The sequence below is a fragment of the Tachyglossus aculeatus genome, chromosome 2 (assembly GCF_015852505.1).
Source record: "Tachyglossus aculeatus isolate mTacAcu1 chromosome 2, mTacAcu1.pri, whole genome shotgun sequence".
Classification (NCBI taxonomy): Eukaryota; Metazoa; Chordata; class Mammalia; order Monotremata; family Tachyglossidae; genus Tachyglossus; species Tachyglossus aculeatus.
Window position 1 is genome coordinate 173,369,213 of NC_052067.1, and position 23,212 is coordinate 173,392,424.

Here is a 23,212-nt window from a genome sequence, read left to right on the forward strand (position 1 = left end):
TAGCTATATACACATAATTAATAAAATAGAGTAGTAAATATGTACAAATAAAATAAATAGAGTAATAAATATGTACAAATATATACAAGTGCTGAGGGGAGGGGAAGGGGGTAGGGCGGGGGGGAGAGCACTGTATTAAGCACTTGGAAAGTACAATTCGGCAACAAAAAGAGACAATCCCTACCCAACAGCGGGCTCACAGCAGACACGGGGTGGAGCCGGGATTAATGATAATAATGACAATAAATCTTAATGGTATTTGTTAAGCGTTATGTGCCAAGTACTCCCCAACCTTCTGATTCCCGGGCCTGCGCTCTATCCATTATTCCGTGCTGCTTTTCTAGCCCAATCCTGCCGAGGGAAAACAGGACCCATGGGTGCAGGACCTTGCTTTATTGAGGAATACAGCAGCAGTGGCGGCCAGAGACCATGACGACAGCGGAGAGTTTTCTTGAGGTCAGAATCAACGCTCTCAGTAGTACCAGATGTAGACGAACAGAGATGCCGGATGGAGGCTCTCACCCAGTTTGGAAAACAGAGGGACTCGTCGGTAACCTACCAAGGGAATCACATCCGATTAACTCCCTCAGAGTTACATATTTACTATAAAATATAATATAATATAATGTAATATAATATAATATAATATAATATAATATAATATAATATAATATAATATAATAATATAATATAATAATAATATAGTAATATAATATAATATAATAAATGATAATATAAATATGAATATAATAATGTTGTAATATACTATAATATAACATAATAGATATAATAATATAATATAATATAATATAATATAATATAATATAATATAATATAATAATATAATATAATATAATATAATATAATATTATAATATGATATAATATAATACATAATGATATGATATAATGTAATATAATATAATATAATGTAATATGATATAATATTGTGTAATATGATATGGTATGATATAATATGATATAATGTAATGTAATATGTGATATAATATAACATAATATAAAATAAAATAATATAATATACTAAATATATAATAATATAATATAATATAATATAACATATGATGAAATAATGTAACATAATATAAAATATAATATAATATAGTATAGTATAATGTGATATAATACAATATAATATAATAATATAATATAATATAATATAATATAATATAATATAATATAATATAATATAATATAATAATATAATATAATATAATAATATAATATAATATGGTACATATTTACTATTCTATTTATCTTGTACATATTTACTATTCTATTTATTTTCTTAATGATGTGCACCTAGCTTTATTTCTATTTATTCTGATGACTTGACACCTGTCCACACGTTTAGTTTTGTTGTCTGTCTCCCCCTTCTAGACTGTGAGCCCGTCGCTGGGTAGGGACCATCCCTATATGTTGCCGACTTGCACTTCCCAAGTGCTTAGTCCAGTGCTCTGCACACAGTAAGCGCTCAATAAATACGACTGAATGAATGAATGAATGAACTCATTCACTCCCACGGCTTCAACTGCCATCTCTACCATTCCCACATCTTCTCTGCCCCTGATCTCTCACCTTCTCTGCAGTCTCGTGTTTCCCCCTCCATCAGGACTTCTCTACCTGATGTCCTGCCCCACCTCAAATTTAGCCTGTCTAAAACACAACTTCTCATCTCCTTAACCAAACCAAGTCCACTCGCTGATTTTCCCATCACTGTGGATGGCCCCGCCATCCTTCCTGCCTCACAAGCCCTCAACCTTGGCATTATCCTTGACTCCTCTCTCTCATTCAACCACATATTCAATCCATAATAATAATAATAATGGCATTTATTAAGCGCTCACTACGTGCAAAGCACTGTTCTAAGTACTGGGGAGGTTACAAGGAGATCAGGTTGTCCCACAGGGGGCTCACAGTCTTAATCCCCATTTTACAGATGAGGGAACTGAGGCACAGGGAAGTTAAGTGAGTTGCCCAGAGTCACACAGCTGACAAGTGGCAGAACTGGGATCGAACCCATTACCTCTGACTCCAAAGCCTGGGCCCTTTCCACTGAGCCACACTGCTTCACTAAATCCTGTCAGTCCCACCTTCAGAACATCACTAAAATCCACATTTCCCTCTCCATCCAACCCACTAGCACATTAATCCAATCGCTCATCCTCTCCCACCTGGATGACTGCGTCGGCCTCCTTGCTGACCTCCCAGCCTCCTGACTCTTCCCACTCCATTTCTCTCTGTTGCTCAGATCATTTTTTTGCAAAAATATAATCAATCAATCAATCATATTTATTGAGTGCTTACTGTGTGCAGAGCACTGTACTAAGCACTTGGGAAGTACAAGTTGGCAACATATAGAGATGGTAATCCATATTTCCCCATTAGTCAAGACCTTCCAGCTCACTGTGAACAGTGAATGTCACTGTTCATTGTTGTATTGTACTTTCCCAAGCGCTCAGTACAGTGCTCCGCACACAGTAAGCGCTCAATAAATACGATTGAATGAATGATCGATTGAACCTCCAATGTTTCCCTGTCTACCTCCGCATCAAATGGAAACTCCTCTTCACCATCTTTAAAACCCTCAATCGCCTTGTTCTTCCAACCACACTTCCCCAATTTCCTACTAAATAATAATAATGATGGTATTTGTTAAGCGCTTACTATGTGCCAAGCACTGTTCTAAGTGCTGGGATAGATACAGAGAAGTAGCATGGTTTAGTGGAAAGAGCGCGGGTTTGGGAGTCAGAAGTCATGGGTTCTAATCCCAACTCTGCCAATTAGCTGTGTGACTTTGGGCAAGTCGCTTAACTTCCTTGTGCCTCAGTTACCTCATCTTTAAAATGGGGATTAAGACTGTGAGCCCCACGTGGGACAACCCGATCACCTTGTATCCCCTTAGAACAGTGCTTAGAACAATGCTTTGCACATAGTAAGTGCTTAACAAACACCATCATTATTATCATTACTATACAAGATTATCGGGCTGTCCCATGTGGGGCTCACATTCTTAATTCCCATTTTCCAGATGAAGTAACTGAGGCACAGAGAAGTGAAGTGATTTGCCCAAAGTCACACAACTAATAAGTGGTGGAGCCAGGATTAGAACCCATGACCTCTGACTCCCAAGCTTGGGCTCTTTAGTCCGCACACTTTGCTCCTCGCTGATCTCAAGGGATCTCATTCAGTCATTCATTCAGTGGTATTTATTGAGTGCTTATTGTGTGTGGAGCATTCATCATTCATTCGATCATATTTATTGAGCACTGACTTCCTTTGGAAAGTACAATTTGGCAACAGAGACAGTTCCTACTCAACAACAGTGGGCTCACAGTCTAAAAGATGTTGCCAACTTGTACTTCCCAAGCGCTTAGTACGGTGCTCTGCACACAGTAAGCGCTCAATAAATACGATTGAATGAAAGAATGAATATTTAGTTTACTTGTACATATTTATTCTATTTATTTTATTTTGTTAATATGTTTTGTTGTCTCCCCCTTCTAGACTGTGAACCCGCTGTTGGGTAAGGACCGTCTCTACATGTTGCCAACTTGGACTTCCCAAGCACTTAGTACAGTGCTCTGCACACAGTAAGCGCTCAATAAATATGATTGAATGAATGAATGAATGAACAATGGGCTCACAGTCTAGAAGGGGGAGACAGACAACAAAACAAAACAAGTCGACAGGTGTCAATACCATCAAAATAGATAAATAGAATTATAGATTTACATCTGTTTTGCTGGTGGCTTCTCACTCACATCCCGCCTCTGGCTTGGAACTCCCTTCCCTTTCATATCCCGTAGATGATCCCTCTCCCCACCTTCAAATCCATATTAAAATCACATCACCTCCAAGAGATTTTCCCTGCCTAATCCCTAATTTCCTTTACTCCCTCCCTTCTTTATCTCCTGGATCTGTAAAAATAATTACAATATTTGTTAAGCACTTATTATGTGCCAGCCTTTAAGCACTTGACAGTCACCCCTCCTTCTTTCCCTCTAACACTTTTGTACGTATTTGTAATTCATTTCAATTTGTCTCCCCCTCTTGACTGTAAACTCAATGCAACAACAATAATAATAATAATTATGGTACTTGTTAAGAGCTTGCTATGTGCTAAACCCTGCTCTAAGTGCTGGGGTAGATTCAAGTTAGGTTGGACATGGTCCCTGTCCCAGTGGGGGCTCACACTCTTAATCCCCATTTTACAGATGAGGGAACTGAGGCCCAGAGAAATGAAGGTCACACAGCAGACAAGTGGCAGAGTAGGTATTGAAACGCAGATCCTTCTGGCTCCAAAGCCCGTGCTCTATCCACTGGGCTATGCTGCTTCTCTAATAGTAATAATAATAATAATAATAGTATTTATTAAGCGCTTGTTATGTGCAAAGCACCGTTCTAAGTGCTGGGGAGGTTACAAGGTGATCAGGTTGCCCCATGGGGGGCTCACAGTCTTAATCTCCATTTTACAGATGAGGGAACTGAGGCCCAGAGAAGTGAAGTGACTTGCCCAAAGTCACACAGCTGACAATTGGCAGAGCCGGCATTTGAACCCATGACCTCTGACTCCAAAGCTCATGCTCCTCTCCACTGGGCTATGCTGCTTCTCTGTAACAACAACAATAATAACCATTCATTCAATCGTATTTATTGAGCGCTTACTGTGTGCACAGCACTGTACTAAGCGCTTGGGAAGTACAAGTTGGCAACATATAGAGATGGTCCCTACCCAACAGCGGGCACACAGTCTAGAAGGGGGAGGCAGACAACAAAACAAAACATTAACACAATAAAATAAATAGAATAAATATGTACAAATAAAATAAATAAATAAATAGAGTAATAAATACGTACAAATATATACATACATACAGGTGCTGTGGGGAGGGGAAGGAGATAAGGTGGGGGGATGGGGAGGGGGAGAAGAAGGAGGGGGCTCAGTCTGAGAAGGCCTCCTGGAGGAGGTGAGCTCTCAGTAGGAGAGTAAATCAATGGTATTTACTGATCGCTGACTGGGCACAGAGCACTGTACTAAGTGCTTGGGAGAGTCTGTTACAACAGAATTCATGGACACAGCCCCTGCGTATAGCAGCACTTGTATAATAATAATAATAATAATAATAATAATAATGTTGGCATTTATTAAGCTCTTACTATGTGCAAAGCACTGTTCCAAGCACTGGGGAGGTCACAAGGTGATCAGGTTGTCCCACGGGGAGCTCACAGTCTCAATCCCCATTTCACTGATAAGGGAACTGAGGCACAGAGAAGCCAAGTGACTCGCCCAAAGTCACACAGCTAAGTGGTGGAGCCGGGGTTTGAACCCATGACCTAACAATAATATTAATAATAATAAAAATAGTATTTGTTAAGTGCTTACTATGTGGCAAGCACTGTACTAAGCGCTGGGGTAGATACAAGCTAATCAGGTCCCACGGGACTCACAGTCTAAGCAAGAGACAGAACAGGGATTGAATTTGGGAATGTGTCCATTTGTTGCTATATTATATTCTCCCAAGAGCTTAGGACAGTGCTCTGCACACTGTAAGAGTTCAATAAATAATAATAATGGTATTTGTTAAGCATGTACTATGTGCCAAGCACTGTTCTGAGCTATAAATACAACTGAATGAATGATCAAAAGACTCGTCCTCCCTTCTCCGGGAGGCCCAGAGAAGTTAAATGACTTGCCCAAGGACAATCAGCAGGTATGTGGTGGAGCCAGGATTATCAATCAATCAATCAATCATATTTATTGAGCACTTACTGTGTGCAGAGCACTGTACTAAGCGCTTGGGAAGTACAAGTTGGCAACATATAGAGACAGTCCCTACCCAACAGTGGGCTCACAGTCTAAAAGGGGGAGACAGTTAACAAAACCAAACATACTAACAAAATAAAAAAAATAGAATAGATATGTACAAGTAAAATAAATAAATGAATAAATAGAGTAATAAATATGTACAAACATATATACATATATACAGGATTAGAACCTAAGGCCTCTGGCTCCCAGGCCTGAGCTCTCTCCACTGGGCTGCACAGAGAGGTCAGGGATCATGCCTACAAACTCTGTTGCATTGTACTCTCCCAAGCGCTTAGTACAGTGCTCTGCACACAGTAAGTGCTCAGTAAATACCACTGCTCGACTGAGTGATCAACAGAGGGGAGGCACCCAGATTCACCCCTGAGAGATCAGCAAAGCAGACACAAAATGAGTGCTAATTTTCCAGAAATGAACTGCAGGCTCGAAAGGGATTGTGTGATTTCAACATATGAATCAAAATGAATATGAATATGCATCAAAATGTGATTTCCCCCCCTTTTAGACTGTGAGCCCACTGTTGGGTAGGGACTGTCTTTATATGTTGCCAACTTGTACTTGCCAAGCGCTTAGTACAGTGCTCTGCACACAGTAAGCGCTCAATAAATATGATTGATTGATTGATTGATTGATTTCAATAGGAAGTGACCGAAGAGCACTGCCAGAGGTATTTATTGAGCACTGACTGTGCAGGGCCCTGCACTGAGCACTTGTCTGCTGGGTGACTTGTCTGCTGGATGGTCACAACTCCTTTAGTTTCCTCAGTTTCCTCATCTATAAAATGGAGAATCAGTACCTGCTCTCCTTCTCACTTCAACTGTGAACAGTGAAATCTACATCTCTGCCCCTGCTCTCTCCCCCTCCCTCCAGGCTCACATCTCCTCCTGCCTTCAGGACATCTCCATCTGGATGTCCGCCCGCCACCTAAAGCTCAACATGTCGAAGACTGAGCTCCTTGTCTTCCCTCCCAAACCTTGTCCTCTCCCTGACTTTCCCATCTCTGTTGACGGCACTACCATCCTTCCCGTCTCACAAGCCCGCAACCTTGGTGTCATCCTCGACTCCGCTCTCTCATTCACCCCTCACATCCGAGCCGTCACCAAAACCTGCCGGTCTCAGCTCCGCAACATTGCCAAGATCCGCCCTTTCCTCTCCATCCCAACCGCTACCCTGCTCATTCAAGCTCTCATCCTATCCCGTCTGGACTACTGCACCAGCCTTCTCTCTGATCTCCCATCCTCGTGTCTCTCTCCACTTCAATCCATACTTCATGCTGCTGCCCGGATTATCTTTGTCCAGAAACGCTCTGGACATATTACTCCCCTCCTCAAAAACCTCCAATGGCTACCGATCAATCTGTGCATCAGGCAGAAACTCCTCACCCTGGTCTTCAAGGCTGTCCATCACCTCGCCCCCTCCTACCTCACCTCCCTTCTCTCCTTCTACAGCCCAGCCCGCACCCTCCGCTCCTCCACCGCTGATCTCTTCACCGTACCTCGCTCTCGCCTGTCCCGCCATCGACCCCCGGCCCACGTCCTCCCCCGGGCCTGGAATGCCCCCAATCCCTCTGCCCATCCGCCAAGCTAGCTCTCTTCCTCCCTTCAAGGCCCTGCTGAGAGCTCACCTCCTCCAGGAGGCCTTCCCAGACTGAGCCCCTTCTTTCCTCTCCCCCTCGTCCCCCTCTCCATCCCCCCGTCTTACCTCCTTCCCTTCCCCACAGCACCTGTATATATGTATATATGGTTGTACATATTTATTACTCTATTTATTTATTTATTTGTTTATTTTACTTGTACATTTCTATCCTACTTATTTTATTTTGTTGGTATGTTTGGTTCTGTTCTCTGTCTCCCCCTTTTAGACTGTGAGCCCACTGTTGGGTAGGGACTGTCTCTATGTGATGCCAATTTGTACTTCCCAAGCGCTTAGTACAGTGCTCTGCACATAGTAAGCGCTCAATAAATACGATTGATTGATTGATTGATTGATTGATTGATTGATTGAACACTGTATGGGACAGGGACTGAGTACAACCCGATTATCCTCTGTTAACCCCAGTGCATAGTACAGTGCTTGGCACAGGGCACACCCTTAACAAACACTAACATTGTTATTATAAATCAATCAATCGTATTTATTGAGCGCTTACTATGTGCAGAACACTATACTGAGCGCTTGTACAACATAGCATTATAACAGATATAACCCCTGCCCACAATGAGCTTAAAGTCTAAAGGATGCTTATATCATCTTTATTATCCCTTAACAAATACTATCATTGTTATTATAAATCAATCAATGGTATTTATTAAGCACTTACTATGTGCAGAACACTATACTGAGTGCTTGTACAACAGCATGATAACAGATATAACCCCTGCCCACAATGAGCTTAAAGTCTAAAGGATGCTTTTATCATCTTTATTATTGTTATTATTATTATTATTCAGCAACCTCTCCTCCTCACTTCTATCACCTGTCTCTCCCTTCTAGACTGTGAGCCCATTGTTGGGTAGGGACTGTGTCTATGTGTTGCTACTTGTACTTCCCAAGCGCTTAGTACAGTGCTCTGCACACACTAAGCGCTCAATAAATATGGTTGATTGAATGGATGAATGAATCACCTACCAAACTCCCAGACACTGACTGAGGCATGTGGACTTTATATTATTTCAGTTAATGTCTGTCTCCCGTTCTAGAAGAGAAGCAGCGTGGCTCAGTGGAAAGAGCATGGGCTTTGGAGTCAGGGGTCATGGGTTCAAATCCTGCCTCTGCCAATTGTCAGCTGTGCGACTTTGGGCAAGTCACTTAACTTCTCTGTGCCTCCGTTATCTTATCTGTAAAATGGGGATTAAGACTGTGAACCCCACGTGGGACAACCTGATCTCCTTGTAGCCTCCCCAACGCTTAGAACAGTGCTTTGAACCTAGTAAGCGCTTAATAAATGCCATTATTATCATTATTATTATTATTAGACTGTACGCTCACTGTGGACAGGGAAAGTGTCTGGTAATTCTGTTGCATTGTGCTCTCCCAACCCCTTAGTATAGTGCTCTGCACCCAGTGAGCACTCAATTAATATGAGTGACTGACTGAATGACCGTCTCCCCAGCCCTGCCTTCTTCTCCACTGAATTCCATCCCTTCCTTCCCAAGAAACTGAGTTCCCTATACTTGGCTCCTACTCTGTCCTAATCCTCCTCGACCTCTCAGCTGCCTTCGACACTGTGGCCCACCCCCTTCTCCTCAACACGCTATCTGACCTCGGCTTCACAGACTCCGTCCTCTCCTGGTTCTCCTCTTATCTCTCCGGTCGTTCTTTCTCAGTCTCTTTTGCAGGCTCCTCCTCCCCCTCCCATCCTCTTACTGTGGGGGTTCCCCAAGGTTCAGTGCTTGGTCCCCTTCTGTTCTCGATCTACACGCACTCCCTTGGTGACCTCATTCGCTCCCACGACTTCAACTATCACCTCTACGCTGATGACACCCAGATCTCCATCTCTGCCCCTGCTCTCTCCCCCTCTCTCCAGGCTCACATCTCCTCCTGCCTTCAGGACATCTCCATCTGGATGTCTGCCCGCCACCTAAAGCTCAACATGTCGAAGACTGAACTCCTTGTCTTCCCTCCCAAACCTCGTCCTCTCCCTGACTTTCCCATCTCTGTTGACGGCACTACCATCCTTCCCGTCTCACAAGCCCGCAACCTTGGTGTCATCCTCGACTCCGCTCTCTCATTCACCCCTCACATCCAAGCCGTCACCAAAACCTGCCGGTCTCAGCTCCGCAACATTGCAAAGATCCGCCCTTTCCTCTCCATCCAAACTGCTACCCTGCTCCTTCAAGCTCTCATCCTATCCCGTCTGGACTACTGCATCAGCCTTCTCTCTGATCTCCCATCCTCGTGTCTCTCTCCACTTCAATCCATACTTCATACTGCTGCCCGGATTATCTTTGTCCAGAAACGCTCTGGGCATATTACTCCCCTCCTCAAAAACCTCCAATGGCTACCAATCAATCTGCGCATCAGGCAGAAACTCCTCACCCTGGGCTTCAAGGCTGTCCATCCCCTCGCCCCCTCCTACCTCACCTCCCTTCTGTCCTTCTCCAGCGCAGCCCGCACCCTCCGCTCCTCCGCCACTAATCTCCTCACCGTACCTCGTTCTCGCCTGTCCCGCCATCGACCCCCAGCCCACGTCATCCCCCGGGCCTGGAATGCCCTCCCTCTGCCCATCCACCAAGCTAGCTCTCTTCCTCCCTTCAAGGCCCTGCTGAGAGCTCACCTCCTCCAGGAGGCCTTCCCAGACTGAGCCCTTTCCTTCCTCTCCCCCTCTTCCCCCTCTCCATTCCCCATCCTACCTCCTTCCCTTCCCCACAGCACCTGTATATATGTATATATGCTTGTACATATTTATTACTCTATTTATTTATTTATTTATTTTACTTGTACATATCTATCCTATTTATTTTATTTTGTTGGTATGTTTGGTTTTGTTCTCTGTCTCCCCCTTTTAGACTGTGAGCCCACTGTTGGGTAGGGACTGTCTCTATGTGTTGCCAATTTGTACTTCCCAAGCGCTTAGTACAGTGCTCTGCACATAGTAAGTGCTCAATAAATACGATTGATGATGATGATGATGTCTCATCTTATGCCATCGAGTTCTCTCCGACCCGTAGCGACACCACAGACCCATCTCTCGCAGAAGGCCCCGCTCTCCATCTGCCATCGTTCCAGTAGTGGATCCACAGAGTTTTCTTGGGAAAAATCCAGAATCGATTGACCATTGCCTCCTTCCGCGCAGTCAACTCGAGTCTCCACCCTGGACTCTGTCCCGGGCCGCTGCTGCCCAGCATGGGGGAGTTTTGCCTTGTAGCAGATGACCTGACACTCACTAGCCACTACCCAAGCTAGGAATGGCAAGGACAGGCCTCTGTTTCACTCTCCCTCCCATAGCCAAGACTAGTAGAGGGCTGGAAACTCCCCAGCGTCGACCCTGAGAGGGGTCCCTATACTAGACCCCGAATATTCCATAGCAACAGAAGCTCCCACTGTGCTTCGCACATAGTAAGCGCTTAACAAATGTCATCATCATCATCAACCATCAAGCAGAATGATGCGATAAAATGGTAGGTAAAATCAAATATCTTTGTACAGAAATGCTCTGGGCATGTCACTCCCCTCCTCAGAAATGTTCAGTGGTTGCCTGTCAACCTACGCATCAAGCAAAAACTCCTCACTCTTGGCTTCAAGGCTGTCCATCCCCTCGCCCCCTCCGACCTCCCCTCCCTTCTCTCCTTCTCCAGCCCAGCCTGCACCCTCCGCTCCTCTACCATCATTAACCTCCTCACTGGGCCTCATTCTCTCCTGTCCCGCCGTCGACCCCTGGCCCACGTCCTTCCCCTGGCCTGGAATGCCCTCCCACCACACATCCACCAAACTAGCTCTCTTTCTCCCTACAAAGCCCTATTGAGAGCTCACCTCCTCCAGAAGACCTTCCCAGACTGAGCCCCCTTTTCCCTCTCCTCCTCCCCATCCCCCCAGCCCTACCCCCTTCCCCTCCCCATGGCACTTGTGTAGATTTATTACTCCATTTATTTTACTTGTACATATTTACTATTTATTTTGTTAATGATGTGCATATAGCTTTAATTCTATTTGTTCTGACGATTTTGACATATGTCTACATGGTTTGTTTTGTTGTCTGTCTCCCCCTTCTAGACTGTGAACCCATTGTTGGGTAGGGACCGTCTCTATATATTGTCGAAATGTACTTCCCAAGCACTTAGGACAGTGCTCTGCACATAGTAAGTGCTCAATAAATACGATTGAATGAAATAGGGAACCGGAACTCGATCTTCCTATAGCAAGCAATCGGAAGGGTGAGAGAGTTTCTGGGAACCAGTCTGTTGCATTAGGAGAATGCTTAGCCAGCCTGTGGGACTCGTTACCCAAGTAAGAAATCCAGGACACTTAGCAAAAACAATCATAATAACAAAAATAATAATTGTATTTTTAAGGGCTTATTATGTGCCAAGAACTGTTCTAAGCAGCGGGGGAGATACAAGTTAATCTGGCCAGGAATGTCATCCCTCCACACAGCCGTCAAGCTAGCTCTCTTCCTCCCTTCAAAGCCCTACTGAGAGCTCACCTCCTCCAAGAGGCCTTCCCAGACTGAACCCCTTCTTCCTCTCCTCCTCCCCATCTCCCCCAGCCCTACCTCCTTCCCCTCCCCACAGCACCTGTATATATGTTTGTAAAGATTTATTACTCTATTTATTTTACTTGTACATATTCAATATTCTATTTATTTTGTTAATGATGTGCATCTAGCTTTAATTCTATTTGTTCTGTCAACTTGACACCTGTCCACATGTTTTGTTTTGTTGTCTGTCTTCCCCTTCTAGACTGTGAGCCTGTTGTTGGGTAGGGATCATTCCTTCATTCATTCAATCGTATTTATTCATTCAATCATACATTCAATCATCAATCAATCAGTCGTATTTATTGAGTGCTTACTGTGTGCAGAGCACTGTACTAAGCACTTGGGAAGTACAAGTTGGCAACATATAGTGACAGTCCCTACCCAATCATATTTATTGAGCACTTACTATGTGCAGAGCACTGTACTAAGCGCTTGGAAAGTACAATTTGTCAACATATAGAGACGGTCCCTACCCAACAGTGGGCTCACAGTCTAGAGCACTTACTGTGTGCAGAGCACTGTACTAATCATTCAATCAATCAATCAATCATATTTATTGAGCACTTACTGTGTGCAGAGCACTGTACTAAGCGCTTGGGAAGTACAAGTTGGCAACATATAGAGACGGTCCCTACCCAACAGTAGGCTCACAGTCTAGAAGGGGGAGACAAACAACAAAACATATTAACAAAATAAAATAAATAGAATAGTAAATATGTACAAGTAAAATAAATAGAGTGATAAATATGTACAAACATATATACAGGTGCTGTGGGGAGGGGAAGGAGGTAAGGAAGGGGGGATGGGGAGGGGAGGAAGAGGAAGGAGGGGGCTCAGTCTGGGAAGGCCTCCTGGATGAGGTGAGCTCTCAGTAGGGCTTTGAAGGGAGGAAGAGAGCGAGCTTGGCGGAGGGGCAGAGGGAGCAGGGCATTCCAGGCCAGGGGCAGGACGTGGGCCGGGGGCTGACAGTGGGACAGGCGAGAATGAGGCACAGTGAGGAGGTTAGTGGCAGAGGAGTGGAGGGTGCGGGCTGGGCTGGAGAAGGAGAGAAGGGAGGTGAGGTGGGAGGGGACGAGGGGATGGACAGCCTGGAAGTCGAGAGTGAGGAGTTTTTGTCTGATGCATAGGTTGACTGGTAGCCACTGGAGATTTTTGAGGAGGGGAGTAACATACCCAGAGCATTTCTGCACAAAGATGATCTGAGCAGCAGTGTGAAGTATAGACTGAAGTGGGGAGAGACAGGAGGATGGGAGATCAGAGAGGAGGCTGATGCAGTAATCCAGCTGGGATAGGATGAGAGGTTGAACCAGCAGGGTAGCAGTTTGGATGGAAAGGAAAGAGCAGTTCTTGGAGATGTTGCGGAGGTGAGACAGGCAGGTTTTGGTGATGGCTTGGATGTGAAAGGTGAATGAGAGAGCGGGGACGAGGATGACACCAAGGTTGCGGGCTTGTGAGATGGGAAGGATGGTAGTGCCGTCAACAGTGATGGGAAAGTCAGGGAGAGGACAGGGCTTGGGAGGGAAGATAAAGAGTTCAGTCTTGGACATATTGAGTTTTAGATGGCGGGCAGACATCCAGATGGAGATGTCTTGAAGGCAGGAGGAGAAACGAGCCTGGAGGGAGGGAGAGACAGCAGGCGCAGAGATGTAGATTTGGGTGTCATCAGCGTAGAGATGGTAGGTGAAGCCGTGGGAGCGAATGAGTTCACCGAGGGAGTGAGTGTAGATAGAGAACAGAAGGGGACCAAGAACTGACCCTTGAGGAACCCCTACAGTATGAGGATGGGAGGGGGAGGAGGAGCCCACAAAAGAGACTGAGAATGAATGGCTGGAGATATAAGAAGAGAACCAGGAGAGGACGGAGTCTGTGAAGCCAAAGTTGGATAGCATGTTGAGGAGAAGGGGATGGTCCACAGTGTCGAAGGCAGCTGAGAAGTCGAGGAGGATTAGGATAGAGTAGGAGCCATTGGATTTGGCAAGCAGGAGGTCATTGGTGACCTTTGAGAGGGCAGTTTCCGTGGAATGTAGGGGACAGAAGCCAGAGTGGAGGGGGTCGAGGAGAGTGTTGGCATTGAGGAATTCAAGGCAGCGTGTGTAGACGACTCATTCAAGGAGTTTGGAAAGGAATGGTAGGATGGAGATAGGGCAATAACTAGAAGGTGAGGTGGGGTCAAGAGAGGGGTTTTTTTAGGTTAGGAGAGATGTGGGCATGTTTGAAGGCAGAGGGGAAGGAACCAGTGGAGAGTGAGAGGTTGAAGATGGAAGTTAAGGAAGGGAGGAGGAATGGAGCAAGAGATTTCATAAGATGAGACGGAATGGGGTCAGAAACACAGGTGACCGGAGTAGCACTTGAGAGGAGGGAGGAGATCTCATCTGAGGATACTGCTGGGAAGGATGGGAGGGTAGCGGAGAAGGTTGAGAGCCGGGAGGTTGGAGAAGGGGGAGGAGTGACTTTGGGGAGCTCAGACCTGATGGATTTAATTTTATTAATGAAGTAGGAGGCCAGATCGCTGGGGGTGAGGGAAGGAGGAGGGGGAGAAAACGGGGGCCTGAGAAAGGAATTGAATGTACAGAAGAGCTGACAGGGATGATGGGCATGGGTGTCAATAAGGGAGGAGAAATAGTTTTGTCTGGCAGAGGAGAGGCAGAGTTAAGGCATGAAAGGATAAACTTGAAGTGAACGGGGTTGGCATGGTGTTTAGACTTTCGCCAGCAGCGTTCAGCAGCTCGAGCATAAGAGAGAAGGAGGCGGACAGCGGCTCACAGTGTTAAATCCCCATTTTAAAGATGAGGGAACTGAGGTACAGTGAAGTGAAGTGACTTGCCTAAGGTCGCACAGCAGACAAGTGGCAGAGCCGGAATTAGAACCCATGCCCTCTGATTCCCAAACCCCAGGCTCTTACCACTAAGCCACGCTGCAAAAACGAATTGAGGCTCCCAAAGTCAGTGAATTTCAATGACTATCTTCTCGACAATCAGGGACATAAAGTCTCCCTCTAGATTATAAACTCATTGAGAGCACAAAATGTGTTTTTTATAGCTATGTTGTTCTCTTCCAAGTGCTTAGTAAGGTGCTCTAAACACAGTAAGCACTCAATAAACATGATTAAATGAATCCCTACTCTCAAAGGGCCAGTATCCTAAGAACTCAAGACAATGAATAATAATAATAATAATAATGGTATTTGTTAACCGCTTACTCTGTGCAAAGCACTGTTCTAAACGCTGGGGGGATACAAGGTGATCAGGTTGTACCACGTGGGCCTCACAGTCTTAGTTCCCATTTTACAAATGAGGTCACTGAGGCACAGAGAAGTGAAGTGATTTCCCCAAAGTCACACAGCCAGTAAGTGGCAAAGCCTGGATTAGAACCCATGACCTCTGCCTCCCAAGCCCAGGCCCTTTCCACTGAGCCACGCTGCTTGGCCCAGAGAAGAGAAGCAGCATGGCCTGGTGGAGCGAGCCTGGGCCTGAGAGGGAGAGGAGCTGGGTTCTAATTCCACTCTGTCACATGTCTGCTGGGTGACGTTGGACAAATAATAATAATAATAATAATAATAATGGTATTTATTAAGAGCTTACTATGTGCAAAGCACTGTTCTAAGCGCTGGGGAGGTTACAAGGTGACCAGATTGTCCCACAGGGGGCTCACAGCCTGTAACTGAGGCACCGAGAAATTAAGTGACTTGCCCAAAGTCACACAGCTGACAGTTGGCAGAGCTGGGATTTAAACCCACGACCTCTGATTCCAAAGCCTGGGCTCTTTCCACTGAGCCACGCTGCTTCGCAAATCACGTGACTTCTCTGTGCCTCGGGTCCCTCATCTGCAAAATGGGCATTAAGACTGTGAGCCCCATGTGGGACAGGAACTGCATCCAATCTGATTATCTTATAATAATAATAATACTAATAATGGTATTTGTTAAGCGCTTACTATGTGCCAAGCATTGTTCTAAGTGCTGGGGGAAATACAAGGTAATTGAGTTGTCCCACAAGGGGCTTACATTCTTCAGTCTTAGTACAGTCTTAGTACAGTACAGTCTTAGTACAGTGCTCTGCACACAGTAAGCGCTCAATAAATATGATTGATTGATTCATCCCCATTTTAAAGATGAGGCAACAGAGACCCAGAGTAGTGAAGTGACTTGCTCAAAGTCACACAGCTAACAAGTGGTGGAGCCAGGATAAGAACCCACGACCTCTGACTCCCAACCCCGGGCTCTTTCAACTGAGCCATGCTGCTTTTCTTTTATCTATCCCCAGTGCTTAGTACAGTGCCTGGCACATAGTATGTGCTCAACAAATAGCACCATACCACCAATTACCGCAGGAGTGAGACTCAATTCTGTTCCTCATGGGAATCCTCAGAAAAGAATTACCTTTATCCATGCAATAGAACGGCAGTGTGTACTGGCCAAGAAATTCATTGGAAGCCAGGGAGACTTGATCTTCAACAACAAAGCGAACCAAGGCCAACTCGGGAACCTGAATCGTGAACGTGAAGGTTTCGTTCCATCTAGGACGCAGAGCTGTGGACAGAACAATAATAACAATAATAATAATAATAATAATAATAATAATAATAATAATAATAGTTGTGGTACTTGTTAAGGGCTTACTGTAAGCTCATTGTGGGCACAGAATGTGTCTGTTTATAATAGTAATAATAATGATGTCATTTGTTAAGTGCTTAGAGAAGCAGCGTGGCTCAGTGGAAAGAGTCTGGGCTTTGGAGACAGAGGTCATGGGTTCAAATCCAGGCTCTGCCACTTGTCAGCTGTGTGACTTTGAGCAAGTCACTTAACTTCTCTACGCCTTACTTACCTCATCTGTAAAATGGGGATTAAGACTGTGAGCCCCCCGTGGGACAACCTGATCACCTTGTAACCTCCCTAGCGCTTAGAACAGTGCTTTGCACATAGTAAGTGCTTAATAAATGCTATCATTACTATGTGCAAAGCACTGTTCTAAGCACTGGGGAGGATACAAGGTGATCAGGTGCCTTCTCTGTGCCTCATCTGTAAAATGGGGATGAGGTCTGTGAGCCCCACGTGAACAACCTGATTACTTTGTATCTACTCCAGTGCTTAGAATAATGCTTGGCACATAGTAAGTGCTTAACAAATGCCATTATTATTATTAATAATAATAATATCATAATATTGTAATTATTATAATAATTTGATTATTATAATTATTAATAATGTAATAATAATAATGACTTTGTTAAGCGCTTACTATGTGCCAAGCAATGTTCTAAGCGCTGGGAAAGTTATAAGGCAATCAGGTTGTCCCACGTGGGGCTCACAGTCTTCATCCCCATTTTACAGATGAGGTACCTGATGCCCAGAGAAGTTAAGTGACTTGCCCAAAGTCAAACAGCTGACAATCGGTGGAGTCTGGATTTGAACCCATGACCTCTGACTCCAAGGCCCGGGCTCTTCCCACTGAGCCACGCTGCTTATCCCTGCCCTAGTTGTGCTTATCCCTGCAGAGAAGCGAGGGAATGGATCTGCTCGGTTAATCAACTGAAATGAAGTGTTTCCTCCCTTCACTGCGTCCTTGCTTGACTCCTAGCTCAGTCTACCAGTGTTATTTATTCAATTGGTACAGAACACTGCACGGTCATTGGAACTGTAGAGAGGGTGATAATGATGGTAATGATGATTATAATTATTACCATCATTGTTATTATTATTATGTTCGGTAAGTGCTTACTTAAGTGACCCGTTTCTGCCCGCAAGAAACATCACCCATCCGAGAAGGCATTGAGGCGGTATTTTCATGTGCATCTCCTCCTCTAGACCGTAAACTCCCCGTAGACGAGGATCATGTTTTCCAACTCTGCAGCATTGCCTAGTGGATACAGCCCTGGCCTGGGATTTAGAAGGACCTGGGTTCTAATCCCGGCTCCGCCACTTGTCAGCTGTGTGACTTTGGGCGAGTCACATCACTTCTCTGTGCCTCAGCTACTGTGTCTGTCAAATGGGAACTAACAGTGTGAGCCCCATGTGGGACAGGGACTGTGTCCACCCTGATTAGCCTGTATCTCCCCCAGCACTTACAACAGTGCTTGACGCGTAGTAAGCGCTTAACAAATACCATCATCATTATTATTATCATAGTGAGCACTTAACAGACACCATTGTTATCATTATTAACTCCTTTGAATGGCATTCTCCAAACCACAGCCTGGCTCAGCGGAAAGAGCCCGGGCTTTGGAGTCAGAGGTTATGGGTTCAAATCCCAGCTCTGCCAATTGCCAGCTGTGTGACTTTGGGCAAGTCAACTTATCTGTGCCTCAGTTACCTCATCTGTAAAATGGGGATTAAGACTGTGAGCCCCCCGTGGGGCAACCTGATCACCTTGTAACCTCCCCAGCGCTTAGAACAGTGCTTTGCACATAGTAAGCGATTAATAAATGCCATTAAAAATACCAAAAACACCCACTTAGTACAGTAAGCACTCAAAAAATAGCATTGATGTAGCTTGTAGCTACCCCAGAGCTTGACACACAGTAAGCACTGAACAAATACCATTATTATTATTATTATACGCTGGCATGTTCACTGTAGTTCAATCCTTTTTCCTCAAAATTGGTGGAACTGATAATGTGCCCAGAGAAATTTGTAGTTCACTGCTTCCACTTCCGGGTCATCCCAAGGTTAGAGGTCAGGTCAACTCTAGGCTCAGTGGAGATTGTCTAAATGGGGGTTGGTAGTCAGGTCTCTGCTTCCATTTCCCGCTCCTCTGACGCCTCCAGTCCACCTTCCTCTGGCCTAGGGCTCATATGGAGGCCAGTCCAGTTCTATACTGGACTGTCTGGCTTGCAGATGACCAACAGGATCCCTAATAATAATAATAATAATAATAATAATATTTGTTAAGCACTTACTATGTGCAAAGCACTGTTCTAAGCCCTGGGGGGCTCACAGTCTTAATTCCCATTTTACAGATGAGGTAACTGAGGCCCAGAGAAGTGAAGTGACTTGCCCAAAGTCACAGAGCCGACAAGTGGCGGAGCAGGGATTAGAACCCATGCCCTCTGACTCCCAAGCCCGGGCTTTTTCCACTGAACCACACTGCTTCTCTGCTTCTCATTCATTCATTCATTCATTCAATCGTATTTATTGAGCGCTTACTGTGTGCAGAGCGTTGTACTAAGCGCTAAGGGAAGTACAAGCTGGCAACATATAGAGACGGTCCCTACCCAACATTGGGCTCACAGTCTAGAAGATTGGGCTCACAGTCTCATCTTCCCTCAACTCCTCTCCAAATGGTTCAGTCCAGCACAAGGCGTCTAGAACTTGTGTGTGTGTGTGTGTGTGTGTGTGTGTGTGTGTGTGTGTGTGTTCATGTGGGCCTAGGTGTGTAGGTGTTTATACCTGAATGTGTATGTTTGTGTAATAATTAATAATAATAATGACGTTTGTTAGGTGCTTACTATGTGCCAAGCACTGTTCTAAGCGCTGGACTAGATACGAGGTTATTACATTGGGCACAGACCCTCACCAACGTAGGGCTCCCAGTCTTCATCCCCATTTTCCAGATGGGGGAAGTGAGGCCCAGAGAAGTGAAATGCCTCGCCCAAGGTCACGCAGCAATGAATAATTCTGGTACTTGTTAAGCGCTGACTATGTACCAAGCACTGGGTTACATACTCCAGCGCTTAATACAGTGCCTGGTACAGAGGAAGCGCTGCATAGAGAAGCAGCGTGGCTCAGTGGAAAGAGCCCGGGCTTTGAAGTTAGAGGCCATGGGTTCAAATCCCAACTCCGCCACTTGTCAGCTGTGTGACTTTGGGCAAGTCACTTCACTTCTCTGAGCCTCAGTTACCTCATCTGGAAAATGGGGATGAAGACTGTGAGCCCCACGTGGGACAACTTGATCACCTTGTAACCTCCCAGCGCTTAGAACAGTGCTTTGTACATAGTAAGTGCTTAATAAATGCCATCATTATTATTATTATTATTAAAATGGGGATGAAGACTGTGAGCCCCATATGGGACAACCTGATCACCATGTAACCTCCCCAGCGCTTAGAACAGTGCTTTGTACATAGTAAGTGCTTAATAAATGCCATCATTATTATTATTATTAAAATGGGGATGAAGACTATGAGCCCCATGTGGGACAACCTGATCACCCTGTAACCTCCCCAGTGCTTAGAACAGTGCTTTGCACGTAGTAAGTGCTTAATAAATGCCATCATTGTTATTATTATTATCATTAACAAATACAATCACTATTATTACTCTTACCATTCTTTTTAATGACTCTTGTCGGCTGTTTACACTGATCTTCGGGGACGCCGTGGATCTCTATTATTACTCTGGGGTCAGCTTTATTAGTAGCTGAGAAATTACTCGGCGGTAACTGAAAGCCACTGATGAGCTGGAGGGAAGGAAAGGGAAACCAAGGCACGGTTACTAAGGAAGAGGAAACAGATGGACCACACAGGAAAGCAGCGTGGCGTAGCGGCAAGAGCCTGGACTTGGGAGTCAGAGGTCATGGGTTCTAATCCTGGCTCTGCCACTGGTCAGCTGTGTGACTTTGGGCAAGTCACTTCACTTCTCTGTGCCTCAGTTACCTCTTCTGGAAAATGGGGATTAACCTGGTAGCCCCCCATGGGCCAACCTGATTATCTTGTATTACCCCATCACTTAAACAGTGCTTGGCACCTAGTAAGCGCTTAACAAATACCATCATTATCATAATTATTATTATTACTTCCCTCAGTTTGATTGAGTGCATGAGAGCCATTTGAGTAACCACGTGTCTGCTGTGTGACCTTGGGCAAGTCACTTTACTTTTCAGGGCCTCAGTTCCCTCATCTGAAAAACGGGGATTAAGAGTACGAGCCCATTGTAGGACGGGGACTGTGTCTAACCTGATCAACTTGTACCCAGCGCTTACAACAGTGCTTGGCACATAGTGAGCAGTTAACAAGTACCATTATTATTATTATTAGTGGGTTGGACCCAGCCCCTGTCCCACACAGGGCTCACAGTCTTTATCCTCATTTCATAGATGAGGGAACTGAGGCCCAGAGAAGTAAAGTGACTTGCCCAAGGTCACACAGCAGACAGGTGGTAGAGTCAGGATTAGAACCCACATCCTCTGACTCCTAGGCCAGGGGTCTTTCTATTAGGCAACACTACTTGTATGTTTGTCTTCCCCTGCAAGGTTAACTCTTCAGGGAGAGGAAACACAGGAGGGCCAAAGACAACAGAAAGGATAGAAGCAACTTGGCCCAGTAGATAGAGCCACTTGTCTTCCTTGTGACCTTGGGAAAGTCACTTCACTTCTCTGGGTCTCAATAACCTCATCTGTAAAATGGAGATTAAGAGTGTGAGCCCCATGCGGGACAGGGACTGTGTCCGACTCGATTAAGTCGTATCTACCCCAGTGCTTAGAAAAGTGCTTGGCACATACTAAGCGCTTAACAACTATTATCATTATTACTAAAAATGTAACTAGAAAGAATTCTAAAGAACCATAACAATAATAATTATAATGGTACTTAAATACTTATGCCTGGTGCATAGTGTTTAACAGATACCATAATTATTCTCATCATTATTATTATAGTATTTAAGTGCTTTCTATGTGCCAAACACTGTTCTAAGTGTTTGAGAAGCAGCGTGGCTCAGTGGAAAGAGCACGGACTTTGGAGTCAGGGGTCATGGGTTCGAATCCTGACTCCGCCACATGTCTGCTGTGTGACCTTGGGCAAGTTACTTAACTTCTCTGAGCCCCAGCTACCTCATCTGTAAAATGGGGATTAAGACTGTGAGCCCCATGTGGGACAACCTGATCACTTTGTATCCGCCCCAGCGCTTAGAACAGTGCTTTGCACATAGTTAGCGCTTAACAAATGCAAACATTATTATTATTATTATTATTCTAAGCGCTGGGGTATATACAAGGTTATCAGGTTGTCCCACATGGGACTAACAGTCTTAATCCTCATTTTACAGATGAGGTAACTAAAGCACAGAGAAGTGACTTGCCCAAGGTCACACAGCAAACAAGTGGTGGAGCCGGGATTAGAACCCACGTCCTCTCACTCCAAAGTCCGTGCTCTTCCCACTTTTCCCACTTTGCTAAGAACTGTTCTAAGCCCCGGGATACATACGAAGGTGTCAGGTTGGATGCAGACACTGTCCCACATGGGGCTCACAGTCTTAACCCCCATTTTACAGGCAAGGTAACTGAGGCCCAGAGAAGTGGGGCGACTTGCCCAAGGTCACGCAGCAGACCTGTGGCAGAGTCAGGATTAGAACCCAGGTCCTTCTGACCCATTATGCCATGAGGTTCTCTGTGAAAGATGGAGATGTGAAACAGAGTGGCCAGGGCCTTGAGTTTGCCCTCCTCTCTTCTGACCCACCCCTCTGAGCTCTTTTTCTCCCCCTTTTAGACTGTGAGCCCACTGTTGGGTAGGGACTGTCTCTATGTGTTGCCAATTTGTACTTCCCAAGCGCTTAGTACAGTGCTCTGCACATAGTAAGCGCTCAATAAATACGATTGATTGATTGATTGATTGATTTTTCCTCTAGACACACTTGATTGTCTCAGAGAGGGTTATTCAGGGCAAGCATATCACACCCCTCTTCCCTTTTGTCCATTTTGTTGGTCGTATCTGAGAGAGATTAGCATATAATTCATCTGGAAAATGGGGATTAAGACTGTGAGCCCCACGTGGGACAACCTGATCACCTTGTAACCTCCCCAGCGCTTAGAACAGTGCTTTGCACATAGTAAGCGCTTAATAAATGCCATTATTATTATTATTATTATATAAACACAAACAAAGAGAAGCTGTTCTGTGCTTATCGGTGGTATTTGAACACCTGGAGAACAAAACAGGCACTGCATGGGAAATTGCTCAGTTGGAATTATTGCTACCTGTCTCCATTCGTTCCTTCAGTCCTATCTATTGAGCGCTTACTGTGTGCACAGCACTAAGCTTGGGAAAGTACAATGCAACAATAAACAGTGGCATTCTCTGCCCACAATGAGCTCACTGTCTGGGGTGCGGAGGGAGACAGACAACAAGACAAGCTAGCAGTCCGGCAAGCTAGCTCTCTCCCTCCCTTCAAGGCCCTGCTGAGAGCTCACCTCCTCCAGGAGGCCTTCCCAGACCGAGCCCCTTCCTTCCTCTCCCCCT

The 23,212-nt window shown here is 45.1% G+C and overlaps 1 protein-coding gene across 1 annotated transcript in view; it reads right to left on the minus strand.

Moving 5' to 3' along the window:
- Positions 1 to 384: 384 nt before the first annotated feature.
- The window catches only part of PLCZ1 (phospholipase C zeta 1), a 97,859-nt gene continuing 75,031 nt past the window's right edge, over positions 385 to 23,212 (minus strand). The window contains exons 12-14 of the mRNA XM_038771419.1: positions 20,304 to 20,436; positions 16,422 to 16,571; positions 385 to 555 (exon numbers count right to left, since the gene is read on the minus strand). Coding sequence (XP_038627347.1) covers positions 473 to 555; positions 16,422 to 16,571; positions 20,304 to 20,436 — 366 coding nt within the window. The 3' untranslated portion in view covers positions 385 to 472. The remainder of the gene's footprint in view (positions 556 to 16,421; positions 16,572 to 20,303; positions 20,437 to 23,212) is intronic.